Source organism: Primulina eburnea, chromosome 12 (genome assembly GCF_022965805.1).
Source record: "Primulina eburnea isolate SZY01 chromosome 12, ASM2296580v1, whole genome shotgun sequence".
NCBI lineage: Eukaryota > Viridiplantae > Streptophyta > Magnoliopsida > Lamiales > Gesneriaceae > Primulina > Primulina eburnea.
Genome location: NC_133112.1, coordinates 7,399,554 through 7,414,817, shown reverse-complemented (window position 1 = coordinate 7,414,817; position 15,264 = coordinate 7,399,554). Strand labels below are relative to the sequence as shown.

General features: G+C 34.5%; 1 protein-coding gene across 1 annotated transcript; it reads right to left on the bottom strand.

Annotated features, from left to right (window-relative positions):
- Window positions 1-418: 418 nt before the first annotated feature.
- Window positions 419-4,231, bottom strand: LOC140807165 (EIN3-binding F-box protein 1-like). The gene is made up of 2 exons (XM_073163888.1): window positions 3,960-4,231; window positions 419-3,082 (listed from the first exon to the last, which is right to left on the bottom strand). The coding sequence occupies exons 1-2, from the start codon at window positions 3,982-3,984 to the stop codon at window positions 1,095-1,097; spliced, it is 2,013 nt and encodes a 670-aa protein (XP_073019989.1). The 5' UTR covers window positions 3,985-4,231; the 3' UTR covers window positions 419-1,094.
- Between the last annotated feature and the right edge of the window lie 11,033 nt (window positions 4,232-15,264).

The following is a 15,264-nucleotide window of genomic DNA, read 5'->3' as shown; positions in this document are numbered from 1 at the left end:
ATTCGGAGCTCTCGATACTCTCTCCATAAGATCGGACAAGAAATTGTCGGAGAAAAAAGAACACGGCGTAAGATGATCATTTCTGACAAAACAGGTAAAACTGATGGATGATCAGCTGATCAAACCCTCTAAGAAAAGAGCCAAGGTGCAAACATAGACGACGAGCCTGCTCTTGAAGCTTAAGGTCCGAAGATCTTGATTTAGTTGGGGTATTTCTAATGGCAGTGGAACATGTTGCAGATCTATCAAGTCGGCCTACTAATTGCATCTCGTATAAGACCAAAGAAGTTGGTTTATTTAAATCTTAGTTTGACAACTATTAAAGGGCTAGTAACCTGTCCTTCGGGTACTGTTAGCTGCGTTAGGTAACAGGTATGGTAACCGATCTTACAGAAAGATAAGAAAGTAAACAAGAAAATTACATAAAAGTGCGCTTTTATTCATCGATAGACAACTAACACCACAAGGCTACAAAGCAACGGACCATTTCAAGGAGAGAATTACATAACAAGAAGGTTGCAAGGGGGGATGCAGTTTACCAGAAAAGAAGCCTGCAAAACCAGGGATTGGTAATACAAAAAACAACCTTTTCATAGAGAAAAGGTTATCATGGCAGACTGAAAGTAATATCTGCCATGGCCAAAGCCCACGAAAGCAAGGCAACAGACGTCAAACTGCCAAAGCAACCATGATATAACCCTCACACCGACTCAATCAAAACATGAAATAAGACAACATATGCAACGTGAAGACTCGGTGAAACCAAGACTTCTACATACCCTAAGAAGATGAGAGACTGCTTGAAACAATGCAAAGATTCAGCATCCACCGCCCTCAGTATGTTCTCAGCTACGTGTGGGCCCAGTAGAAGGATAGCTCCCATAATTGAGAACTAAAATTCTTGAAACAACTTTCTAATTGAATGAAAGCTGCAAAAAAGGGTTTTCCCAAGCCACATTCACTGGAAAAAAGCAAGGCAGAAGACGGACACTGAACCAGGTGACAAAGACCCATACACCAATGGACCCAAAAACAACTTGCACTAACTGCTGCCTACCAAGACCTTAGTCGACATTGAAGCTCTGCCCACCAAGTTAATAAAGAACATCGCACCTCCAAAGCTGCTCTAGAAGCAGATCAATACTGCTGCTGCTGATTGCATTGCAGCGCTGGATGTTAAGCCCCACCAAAGTCTTGCCCAACACTCCCAAGAATGGTAAGCTTTTGTCAGACACGAAAGAGCAACCTGCCAGGGAGAACATCTGTAAACTTCGCTGCTCAGCACCAGCCAAGGAGGCAATCCCAGAATCAGTTATTCCACACTTTGAAACATCCAACTCGCTCAGCACGGAGCAGTTCCAAGCAATTTCGGACAAGGTAATATCGGTGAGGTATTTGCACCCATCAAGATTCATAACCTCAAGTGTTTCTCCATGCAGCTTAGTGATGGCCACAACTGAGTTGTCAGTCAGATTAACAGATCCACTAAGATTTAGCTTAATCAAACCAGCTTCCAAACTGTGAACAAGAAGTAGAAGTCCAGCATCAGTGATTCCCTGAAGGCCACTAAGTTCCAATTGAATCAGTTTAGGGCACATTCTACCCAATATGGCCAATCCGACATCACCAAATCCCGGACAGTTGTGAACGACCAATGATTGGAGCGAATGGCAAATGGAAGTTAAAGGAAACACAAAATTTATGTCCCGAATCCCCAAGCAATTTGCTAAAGCAATAGCCTTCAGTTTCCCACCACAGTTTGCAAGGATATGGAATATTCCACATTGTGTGATCCTGTGGCATTCCTCCAATTGAAGACTCTCGAGTGTCACAGCAGCTCTGGCAAATTTCACCATTCCAGTATCTGAGACAAGAAGATTTTTTCTGAGCCCAAACAACTTCAGATTTGGGCAACCATCACCCAAAGCTTCAAGCCCAGAATCAGAAATACCTCTACATGCAGTAATGGATAAAACTTTCAGCTTCTGTAAACCTTGACCCTTACCCATAACCCAGAAACCCTTATCATTCACATTCTGGAGGTCAAGGAGTGCAAGATTGGTCATCGCGCTGCCATAGTGTCCAATAACAGCAAGAGAAACATCACTGATGTCAAGTGCCTCAAGTTTAGCTTTCGACAAGACATGACCAGCTGATGAAAACAGACACGCAATTCCCTGGTCACTTACAAGTGCGCAATTTTTAACAGTGATGCACTTCAAGTTGGGGCAGTAGTGGCCTAAAGCTTTCAAGCTTTCATTACCAATGTTCGTGCAGGACTCAATTGTTACTGACATCAAATTGGGACAGTTCATCGCGATGGCAATCAATCCTTTATCTGTGATTGCAGGGCAATGACATAGGTCAAGTTTCTCAAGAAAACGTGCTCCACTTGCAATTTCCAAAAGCCCTTCATCACCGATTGATGATAAGTTCCACAGGGAAAGATATCTCAAAGAAGGGCAACCACGGCCAATAGCTCTAAGGCCAAGATTTGTCAGACCACGGGTAGAACTGCTTCCATGAATGGAAAGCTTTCCTAAACCTCCACGGCTTCCAGTTCCTACAGCAATAGATGCCAATCTCACATCAGTTGCTTTTTTCCCTTCCAAGCATCGAGAAAGAAAACCATCTGAATCAGTTCCTTCAAATTCCTCCTTGTTCACAGTTTTAACCACGCTAGAATCAACAAATTCAACCTTCTCTTTGGGCTTGGATGCTTCATCAGCCTTCTCAGACATAGATGTATTATCATGCTCCTCGGGACCATTATTACTTATAGCGGGGAATATCTCATCTCTATGGATGCTACTCAGAAGCATAAGCCAGCGTTTTGAGACACAGGCACAGGCACTCCTCTCTTGCCCTCCTGAGAGGCGTCTGAAAACCTCAAAGAGGCATGCATCAGGAAGAACCTCAATAGACGACTGCTGCCTAACCTCTCCAGTGAAAATGAATGGAGCGCTGACCCGAGACCTTTTCCTCGGGAAATACACATCCACATGGCGACCAAGAGGAAAAAACAAATTTGAATCCTTGGGATTTGTGTGCATAAACCCCCTAGAACAAAAATCATCACCACCTGTAACCAAATAAGGAAAACTGACATCAGCTTATAATTATAATATAAAAATAATCTTTTTTTAAGAAATATAGTAAATCTAGTTTTTGCTGCTTTTGCAATTTCTATGGGAAATATGCAGATTTCGAATCTAAAGTTGCAGAGTAACATAAAAGGACCACCATATCATGAATAAGTATGGATAAAGCACATAAGAACGATAAGCATAACCACAAACGGATAAAGCACACAAGAACGGTAAGCATGACCAGTTAACCACAACCCAAATCACAGAGTCAGGAAGCACAAATTCCCTCCAAGTAAAAGCGCAGAGTCTACTATGTCTAATTCACCGGAAAAAGCCAAGCTGAATTCGGACGATAGGATCCTGTGTGTGTGAATTTCAAAAACTTAGCACAAATTCACTCAAATTGCATTAACAACTTTCCAACACATCAATTTCAATTTCAAGCTCATTTCTTAACAATTCAAATAGCAAGTGATTGGGGTCATTTTAATTCCATCATTCTCACGAAATTCATTACATTTCTAAGGGACCAGAGAAGTCAGATATTAACCCCACAATCATAAAATATCACGCTAAAATTAAACATTTCAGAAAAAGGAATCGATAATAAAAAGACAACCAAAAAGTAAGGCGACACAATTATAAAGCAAAATGAAAATTAAGACAATAAAAACTACAGACCACAACTCTGTGATGCATGTGAGAGTGCTCGAGGTTTGCAAATAGAACAGCAAGATCTAGAAAGAAAAAAAAAACCACGACACACGGGGCTAAAAATATGAACTTTAACCCAAATAAAGCAGTCCCGAAAAACACACACACAGATATAAACCTCAACCAAGAAAACCCACGAAAGATCAGCCAGCATACCACTGAAGTCGATGACCTTAGACATGAGAACGGCGTGTAAACCGCAATAAGACCGAAACCGAAGCGTGGAAGCCGAGAAAACCCTCTATCGAGAGCAAAAACAAACAGATCCAACAAGAAAAACACGATGAGGAGAGAATCAATAAGAACAAAATGCATCCGAGAAGAGAATCAACGGCAAAAGACGAGCGAAGAAAACCCTATGGAATAGGGCAAAAAGTAGAGAGAGAAGAAGAGATGGGCAGAGAAAACAACACACAACGTCGAAATGCAAGCTTGTGGGTGTATTCTCATATACACAGGTGGGGACCACTTTCCATTAAATTAAATTGCGTGCAATGAATCGAGACTGTTCCTTTATTACCAGGTTCAATGCTCCTTCCCTTCCATTTGATTGATTGATTGATTGTAATTTAAAATGTTGGCAAAAATTTATACAAGAAAGTCTCACGGATCGTATTTTATTAGACGAATTTTTTATTGTCAAAAATTTGTATGAGACGATTTCACTGGTCATATTTTTTGAGACGGATCTTTTATTTGGATATCCATGAAAAAATATTATTTTTTATGCTAAGAGTATTAATTTTTATTGTGAATATCGGTAGGGTTGGCACGTCTCACAGATAAAGATTCGTAAGACCGTCTCACAAGAGACCTACTCTTTTTTATTTGGATCATCATGAAAAAATATTATTTTTTATGCTAAGAGTATTACTTTTTATTGTGAATATCGGTAGGGTTGACCCGTCTCACAAGTAAAGATTCGTGAAACCGTTTCTCAAGAGATCTATTCTAAAATGTTTAAATAAAGTTCTCAACTATTATTGAGAGATCATATAATATATCAAATGTGTCTCTATTATTCAGATTCATATAATATGTGTGTGAGAGGGAAAAAAAGATTTATTACTCCACTCGATCTTCCCTCCTCTCTCTCTGATAATTTAATTTTGATACAAAGTGGGATAATTTGATATCTCTGTGATCCAAATTCTGTTGTATCTGACTCGAAAAACTCGTACAAATATGTGGTCTATTTCGATTTCAGATTTTTAAGAAGATATGTAGCGACAGAGGAAATCCCAGAGCCAACCACTTACCTAGCGGAGCAGCATCAGTCTCAGTGCCTTCCCTCACTTCTAAGGATGTTTTTTATAAATATATTTTTGGACGAACTTATCATATTTGATTTGTCTAATACGATTTATTTGAGTTTCTGATTAATGTGATTCACCAACTATTGTATTAGTTCAAGAATTTACTGAATACGAATTGAATTATAAAGATTGCTGGTTCTGTATGAATTTTTTTTAGAGTGAGTCTCATATGAGACAGTCTCACAGATCTTAATATATGAGACGGGTCAATACTACGGATATTCACAATAAAAAGTAATACTATAAGCATAAAAAGTAATACTTTTTTCATGGATGACCCAAATAAAAGATCTGTCTCATAAATACGACCCGTGAAACTGTCTCACACAAGTTTTTTATTTTTTTTAAACAAAGTTAGGTTTTGTGGCATTGAGTGATTGTATTCCATTCTTTTCCTTGTATCGAATTTTTATGCTAGAATTCTCATCATTGGCTGTGGTTTTTTACCAGCTTGGTTTTTTTTATGTACAATTTAATCTTTATTATATTACCATTCACGAATATTTTGAACAAGTGGAGCAGATAGTTAGGTTTTGAATATTTGCAGCTGTAAGAAATCAAATTAAAAGCAATTGGGTTTTATTTAATTCGAATAAAATATGGACAAATTTGGTAATTTGTTCATAGGAAATTAAAGTAATGCATCATCACCCCCCATTAATCAACCCTGATTATTATAATGTCAATAACAAACAAATTTGCCAAATCTCCACTTGCGTTTATTTTTATTCGATGTAAATTTGGTAGCAGGTGATGAGAAACTCAATCGAATTGTTGTTTTTTCACGATTTTATATTTGAAATCCATTGATTTCGATTGTAATTTTATTGTTAATGGTTAAACAATATATCAAATTTTAAATCTATATATTACTTATCTGCACATTATTACATAAAATTATAATAAATTTGATATATTGTTTAAACTTGAAATCGGACATAATTAACATGACATATTATATAAGCATAGTTCATGGTATTATTTATCTAATCAGTAAAAATACATTTGAAATCCATAGATTTAAAATACATCAATAAAAATGCAACTTTGAGTTAATTTTTCTAAATTGATAATCATAATTTAAGTTAATTGTCTTTGAGTAGGTCTCTGGTGAGACGGTCTTTGGTGAGACGATCTCACGAATCTTTATCTGTGAGACAAGTCAACACTACTGATGTTCACAATAAAAAGTAATACTCTTAGCATAAAAAGTAATATTTTTTTCATGGATGACCCAAATAAGAGATATGTCTCATAAAATACGATCTGTGAGACCGTCTCACACAGATTTTTGCATTGTCTTTTAAAACAGAATCATATTTATATTAAGTTGTATTTGGATTATAAGTTTTCGATTTGAATAAGTATCAAGAAGGTTTCGAATGAGTTCGTACTCATTACAATCACTGAAAAATAGCTATTTGAAATTTAAAATTCATCGTCTACCGAATTTACTCAAATAAAGCAAAGTATTTTTGTTATTATGAATTTAAAATCCTTACCTTCACGTCAATCGTTCCAAATACAATCGTAAACCTTCTTCATGCAAATTTTTGAGCTGCCATTTTGCGCATTCGTTAACTTTCAATTTTACTGAATTAAATTTTCTTAAAAAAATGATTTATTGTTTCTCTCATTCAGAAACAATTGTTTGACGATTTAATTTTTTTACAATTCTAATGTATAAATAAAATTGTCAGTTTTAAAACAAAAGTTTTAACATTGGATTCTTGCAATGACCTAAAGTTGGGGAAGTTATTGAAAAATCCCCAACCAAAAAATTTCTTTGGCTTCACTCCCTACCCACAAAATTGTGGTACTATGTCATACAAAATGTGGTACACTTCATGTGGAAATGTGGTACACTTCATGTGGAAATGTGGTACTAAAAAAGTACCTAGGGACTGAACACAAAAAAAAATGACGGCTGGGGACTGAACCCAAATTTCCCGCCTAAAGTTTCGAATTTCGATACAAAGAAAATAACCTAAGAAACACTATGAAGCCAAATGTTTAAACATATTTCGATAGATGGGACACAATCATATGCATCGTCTTGGTAATATAACTTTTTCCAAAAGTTATTTTTTTTTTATATGGAATTTCTGCTATCATATAATTTTCGCGATTTTTCTTGACATATCACATTTTTTTATCATATTTGTAGTTCAAATGAAATTTTGTCTATAAATAAAATTTATGAATCCACACCTGATATTGGAGTTGTGAGACGACGGATTGACTCGATTCATATATGCAAATATATATATATATATATATATATATATATATATATATATATATATATTTATATATTCATCGATCGAGTTAAGTTGGTGATCCAATCTTATAAAATTGAAAGGCGAGATTTTTGAATTTATATTTTTAGATTTGAGGTGTAAAAATGGAGATTATAATAATAACGATGAATGGGTTTGGTCACCAAGAAAGGCATTGTCATTTTGTATATTTTTTTTATTGGAAAGATTATATATTATTCCATCTCCTAAAATTATAAAATACTAGAACGTCTTTTTATATTATACAATAATATAATAATCAGGAAATTAAATTATGTTCTCATTTCACTTTCTGTTAAGCAGGGATGACAACTTTCTCCATGGGTTTGGGGCCTCGCGGGAAAAATCCAAAACGTGGATATAATAATATCACCATCTCCGAAATCCATGAACCCGTCCCTAAAATAATATCAATAATAAAATAATAGTAGTATCAATATTAATAATATAATAATATTAATTTTTTTAAAATATTAATAATCTTATTATTATTAATATTGATATTGATATTAATATTAATATTATCTCTAATAATAAGTTTTGGTTTGAGAAAATATCTGAATTCGTCATCGTCTTGCCATATTAATATTTTTGAAACGACGATGATGAGTTGATCTCCGAAGTTTCGGGTTTAGAGATTTCTCGAACTCGAAAAAGCGGGGATTGTGGTGGGTATGAGGGTAAGGATGGAATTCGAAGATGGAGATAGGTATGACAAACCCAACTCCGTCCCGGCCCATTGTCATCCCTACTCTTAAGTCTTATATAATAAATTATCTTTTGAAAGCCGAATCTTCCTGTGACACCACTTTTCGATACGTTCACAAAATAAATGCAGCACGTTTTTCATTGTGGCTGCCTTTCATTTCATGGATATATCCCAACACGGTTGAGTTTGGTCATGTTTACTAAGTTTAAATCGATTTTATTTTAAAGGTTGCACCAATATTTATTTATACACGACAAAACTATTTGAGATATCTTACGAGTCATTTTTGTGATACATAATATTTTATTTGAGTCACACATAAAAATTATTATTTTTGCCAAAAATATTCTTTTTTATTGTGAATATAAGCATGGTTGATCCGTATCACGAATAAAGATCAGCGAGACAGTCTCACAATAGACATACTCTTATTATTTTTAAAGGAGATTTATAATTTAATTAAGGCAACTAAACATTAAGTTATGTTAAAAATTAAAACATTTTTCTTTAATTATTTTATCAAATCCTTGTTATATATGTTATTTACTTATGAAATGAAATCCTTTTTTTTTTTTTTGACAAGGAAACATTCTATTTTTTCATTAAATCAAAACATAGTCATTACAATCACACAAAAAAACATCATAAATAAAATCAAGACTGTCATAAAAATAAAATGACTAGCATAAAAATTGGGCGATCTAACCAGAGTATGAGCAACCATGTTCACTTGTCTTTTAACGAAACGAACTTCATACATATATGTACGTTATCGAAAGAAAAGTGTGCAACGTACATCAACAATCTATCCAAATTTACTATGATCCATTTAACTTTGAATATACACTAACTACCAATATTTTAGAGTTTGTTTCAAAGATAACATGTTTAAGCTTCAAGAAGACAGCCCAATAATGGATGCCGTCGAGCAAAGTTTTTGCTTCAGCTTCATGAGCCTCTATTAGCCCATGATATTTATGTATCCTACATACTATGAAAGCACCATCTGCGTCACAATGAATAGTGTCCTTCCTACTTCGCATGTTTCCTTAAAGATGGCCGCATCAACGTTACATTTCATAAAGCTCGAAGGTGGTCGGTTCCATCGGATGGTTTCTGGCGACGCCCTCGTTGGGGTATGTGGAGCTTTGGAGAGCTTGCGAACACTTAGCCATTGTTGGAGCATATCGGAGACTAAAGATATATTGACCCTTTTTGGTTTATTGGTGTCATTCCATAGTTTGTTGTTTCTTTATTTCCATATGCTCTATAAGATCATGGCTCGGTTGGAGATTACCTGAGATGGACAATGTTCCAGACATTGAAAGAACCATTGTTCATGTGACGACCTGTTATTTAAAACAGTACTACTTTACTATTTGCGAAAAAATTTAAAATTTTCCTATTTATTATAAGTATAACTTTTAAAATAAAATGACAGTCACAATGAATCTTAAAATAAAGTTAATTATAAAACTTCAACGTTTGAATATCACAAACATAAAATCCCAAGTCAAAACGACTACCATAATTTGAAAAAGTCTAGCATAACGTAATAAGTTTCAACGAACTTGCCATCAATACAAATGCATAAAATCAGAGTAAATAGTTTTAAAAAGTTCAGAATAAGATCTCATGAACTACAAAGTCCTCGGGTTTGTGCTGACCACTAGTCCGAGCCTACTCACTGGTCACCATCTCTCGGCTCCTCAACAACATCATCATCTGTATCGATCAACTCTAGTAAGTTTAAAAATGCAACATATATAAACTGTGAATAACAAGTAATACGTGATAAAAATTTGAAGGGAAATATGTTTTCTTTATTTAGTTGATATAATTTCTTATCTTAAATAATTTCCCTAATATTATCTTTCCTTGTTGATTTGATTGAGTATAATATTTAATTATGGTTTTGCCTTTCTAGATAATTATGTTAAGATTTTATTATGATATAATATCATGTGGAATATTGAGTTTTACCTTTCTAGATATTATTTTTATGATAAAGATTTTCTAGATATTATATTTATGATAAAGATCTTGGAGATATGATATCAATGTTTAAAAGAAGTTTATTTCTTATTAAACTCTCATTTTCCTTGTGAAATAGGTTTCCTTGTGAATATAAAGTCTATGTCTATATATAAGAGATCAAGGACATTGATACGCCGCTCTCTCTTCTCAATCAATATACATGCACTTTTGCACGTCGAGATTTCATAGACAAATAATTCTATAAAGACGTTGCTGTGATTTGAAGAGTGTTGATCCCGTGTTGCTCTGAATGTTGCCAACATCTACAGTCAACATCCGTAACGATGTTGACTGAAGATTACATCTAACTGATCGTGCTTTCTGGGATCAAGTTTTGCTTTCTTATGTATGTTTTAATATTGTTGGTAGTTTTTAGAAAGCTTTGTTTTCTCAACTTGTTGAGAAAATTGATTTTTGGTACAATCACTAGTGATAGGTTTTTGTGTAAACATTGTGGTTTTCTAGTGATTAATTTTTGCCATAAGGCACCGCACAAGTATTTATACTTGTGCATATTTAATCTTGTCCATCTATTTGTTTCAAGTCAATTTGTGTTATCTATTTTCCGCTGCGTATAGATGTTGTCCGAGATGTTGTAACATCTGGCACAACATTTAATTCTGATAAAACACGAATTTACTGTTTTACATCATATTCTGATATTCTCATTATTTATTAATATCTGTCGGACAAAATAATCCTAACAAGTGGTATCAGAGCCAACTCTTGATATACTAAGTGCTGATTCTGGTTTTTATTTTGTTTTGACAGAAATATTTAATGGACACATCACTTGCAAACGGAGCACTTCGACCACCAGCTCCTAAACCTCCTGTCCAACAACAGTTTCGACCAAAGAATGAAGAAAAACGCTGGTTGCAAGTGAATCCTTTAGGTGTTGCCCTAGGTGTTGCCACACCTGGCCGCAACATCTGGAAAAATTCAGTATGTTTGAAATCCACAACTTCTGGAAATTTGAGTGGAGATGATGAATCAGAAGCTGATTATGAAGAACTCACTCTTGAGAGTGTGCAAAAGCTTTACGAGGAGCTGTTTGAAGATTGGAGCAAAAGAAACAAGTTGAACTCAAGTCTCATGAAGGAGAACGTTGAACTAAAAGCCGTAGTTGCCAAACTTGAGGTAATTTTGAGTAAAAAGGATTTGGAACTTGGTAAGACCAAGGAAGAACTTCAAAAGGCAACTGAAACCTTGTACAAGTTTAATTCAAGCACATCCAAACTTGATTCCATACTTTTGATGGGAAGAGATGATAAAAAAGGCCTAGGTTTCAAAGACAGTGTGTTTGAACTTGGTGAATCTTCCAAGTCAACCATTTTTGTGAAAGGAAAGGCGGATACATCCACACAACCACAATCCAAGTCGCCTATCAAATGCTCTCCACCAAAAGGACAAACTGCGACATCCATTCCTAGGAAAAGAAAACGAAGGTACGTATGTCATTACTGCTTTAAGCCTGGACATATCAGGCACTACTGTTTTAAACTCAGGGATGACTGCTTGAATCGAAAGACGGGTCAGATGTTGCCCCGAATTTTTTCCAACACTTTCCGCAACACCTCCCACCATCGACCTACAGTAAGACAAATTTGGGTCCCAAAGGTAAAAACTCACTGTAAAGTTGTCTACACTTCATTGAAAACTAATACTGCAGGTCATTGGTACTTTGATAGTGGAAGCTCACGCCACATGACGGGTTCTAAAGAACATCTAATCGATTATGTTGAACAAAAGTGTGGTAGAGTGACCTATGGAAGGGGAGCTAAAGGAAGGATTGTTGGAAAGGGAACATTGAATGTAGAAGGACTACCAAAGCTTCATAACGTGCTTCATGTTGAAGGACTAAATTCAAATCTTATAAGCATAAGCCAATTGTGTGATGATAATTTGCTTGTTAAGTTTGATAAACATAATTGTGAAGTTTTTGATGAAGCTAAAATGTGCATTATGACAGGTACAAGGTCCTCAGACAATTGCTACCAAATAGGTGAAGAACTTTCATGCAAACATGTGCAAATCACCGAACTTGACCTTTGGCATCAAAAACTCGGGCATGCAAACTTCAAGACCTTAAAGAACCTGAGTAAGTACGATGCAGTTAGAGGTATGCCTAACCTATCATTTGGTACACAATATGTTTGTGGAGACTGTCAAAATGGTAAGCAAACTTGTGTGTCACATCACATGTTGCCTCACTTTGGGACAACACGCTGTCTGGATTTACTTCACATGGACCTTATGGGTCCTATGGAAGTTGAAAGTTTCAGAGGTAATAATAAAAAAAAACAAAAAAAAATATATTTTCTTTTTTGTGTGTAGATGAATTTTCTCGATTTTCTTAGATAAGTTTTATTAGGGAAACCTTAGTTGTGTACTGTGATAATTATACTACAATTGACATTTCAAAAATCCAGTACAACACTCTCGAACTAAACACATTGACATTAGACATCACTTTATTCGAGATTTAGTAGAAAAAAGATTGATTCGAATTGATTTTGTTGGTACAAATAACCAATTGGCTGACATATTCACCAAAGCATTAGATTTTGAGAGATTCTCCAACCTTAGGAAATCTCTCAGCATGTGTTCTATTTGATCATTCATAGATGTTGTCCCAGATGTTACAACATCTCGGCCAACACCTAACATGCATGTGCATTTCTAAGATTTAGACATACTGCATTTTTCATGCATTCTGTGATATGATGTGTTGGAATGATGTTGCTTAATCTTCTGTTACACTTACAATTCCTTATTCGATCTTGTTTAACACACTTGGACATGAAAAATACTCTAATCGATTCACTAAGTTATAAATGATAATCATGTATATCATGAGTCTGTCCCATGTGAAAGGTGATTTGAGTAGACTGAAAATATTTATAAAAAAAAAAAAAAATTTGGTCTGTGTCAAAAGGAAAGAAGGAAAAAGCTACCTAAAAGAGCCCAATGAAGGCTGTGCTTTTGGTGTGGGAGCTACCCCTTTTGAAATTAACACAGAAATAGAAGAAAATGAAAAAAGCTACCTAGAGGAGTCCTAAAGAAGACCGTTCTTCTAGTGTGGGAGCTACCACTTCTATGGTCAGAAATATTTAAAAAAAAAAAAAAATCTCCAAGTGTGCAGAAAAATCAAAATTTTTTTCTGGAATTGTGCGTGTTGTCAGAAGATGTTGCCAACATTTGTGAAAACACTTCATTTGTGAACATATCTCATATTTGTTTTCATGTTTCTATTTATGTTACATTCTATTATTAGGCATAAATAAGTCATGCATAAACATAACATTGTGAATATTGTTGGTCAAGAGGGTATGCGTATTTCAATAGAGAAAATTCGATGAAAATCCGGATTTTGCTAGAAATCCAATATGTGTGATTTTTTATGTTTCAGTGGTGTTAATTCGATGTGTGCTTCAATTCTGGAATTTTTTTTTTAAATGATTCTTGACGCAATTATTCAGTAATTTTGGATAGTGATTACTTGTTAAAGCTGGTCTTGTCTTCTCTGAGAACTTAGTTTTTGACTATCATCTGGCTATGGAGATGGATGTCCATTCTGGACAAAAAGGGGGAGAAGATGCGACTCAAACTCAAGGGACTGTGAATTGAAAGGATCACATGATATCATCTATCTGATATCTTTACTTGATTTCATTTTTAATATTCTGCTCTGTTAAAGTTCTGCTTCACTTATGTGATTCTGTTTTAATGAACTGTTAATGGTTTTTGCAGGTGTTGTCTCAGGTGTTGCCAACACGACGAACAACACTGCCAACACGACGAACAACACCCGTACTAACTTGATTTTATTCAGGGGGAGAAAAATTCTCATATTGAGGGGGAGTTAACTGGAGCTTAACTGAGAAATTGAGTTTGATTTGATTTTGTCCAGAAAGGCAAAAAAGGGGAGATTTAAGGGAAATATGTTTTCTTTATTTAATTGATATAATTTCTTATCTTAAATAATTTCCCTAATATTATCTTTCCTTGTTGATTTGATTGAGTATAATATTTAATTATGGTTTTGCCTTTCTAGATAATTATGTTAAGATTTTATTATGATATAATATCATGTGGAATATTGAGTTTTACCTTTCTAGATATTATTTTTATGATAAAGATTTTCTAGATATTATATTTATGATAAAGATCTTGGAGATATGGTATCAATGTTTAAAAGAAGTTTATTTCTTATTAAACTCTCATTTTCCTTGTGAAATAGGTTTCCTTGTGAATATAAAGTCTATGTCTATATATAAGAGATCAAGGACATTGATGCGCCGCTCTCTCTTCTCAATCAATATACATGCACTTTTGCACGTCGAGATTTCAGAGACAAATAATTCTATAAAGACGTTGCTGTGATTTGAAGAGTGTTGATCCCGTGTTGCTCTGAATGTTGCCAACATCTACAGTCAACATCCGTAACGATGTTGACTGAAGATTACATCTAACTGATCGTGCTTTCTGGGATCAAGTTTTGCTTTTTTATTTATGTTTTAATATTGTTGGTAGTTTTTAGAAAGCTTTGTTTTCTCAACTTGTTGAGAAAATTGATTTTTGGTACAATCACTAGTGATAGGTTTTTGTGTAAACATTGTGGTTTTCTAGTGATTAATTTTTGCCTTAAGGCACCGCACAAGTATTTATACTTGTGCATATTTAATCTTGTCCATCTATTTGTTTCAAGTCAATTTGTGTTATCTATTTTCCGCTGCGTATAGATGTTGTCCGAGATGTTGTAACATCTGGCACAACATTTAATTCTGATAAAACACGAATTTACTGTTTTACATCATATTCTGATATTCTCATTATTTATTAATATCTGTCGGACAAAATAATCCTAACAAAATTCATGCAATTTAAACATATCTCGTATATAGCATAAATATGTATAACGCGACTTTTCTTCATAAACATTTTCATGAAATTATATTTTCCTGCTTGACATACATAATTGAAATCGTAAATCATTGTGTATAAAGTTATGTTCAATGCAAGTGTCACATAACATAAACCATTTAATTTTAATTTTAAAAATATAACAATTAAAGTATATGTGCATCACGTGAGAG

Bases quoted from the DNA above. Each gene is read 5' to 3' on its own strand.
- LOC140807165 (XM_073163888.1), bottom strand. From the start codon at position 3,984: ATGTCTAAGGTCATCGACTTCAGTG. The intron at 3,083-3,959 runs GTATGCTGGCTG...ATTTGGTTACAG, and splicing joins TAAGGTCATCGACTTCAGTG to GTGGTGATGATTTTTGTTCT.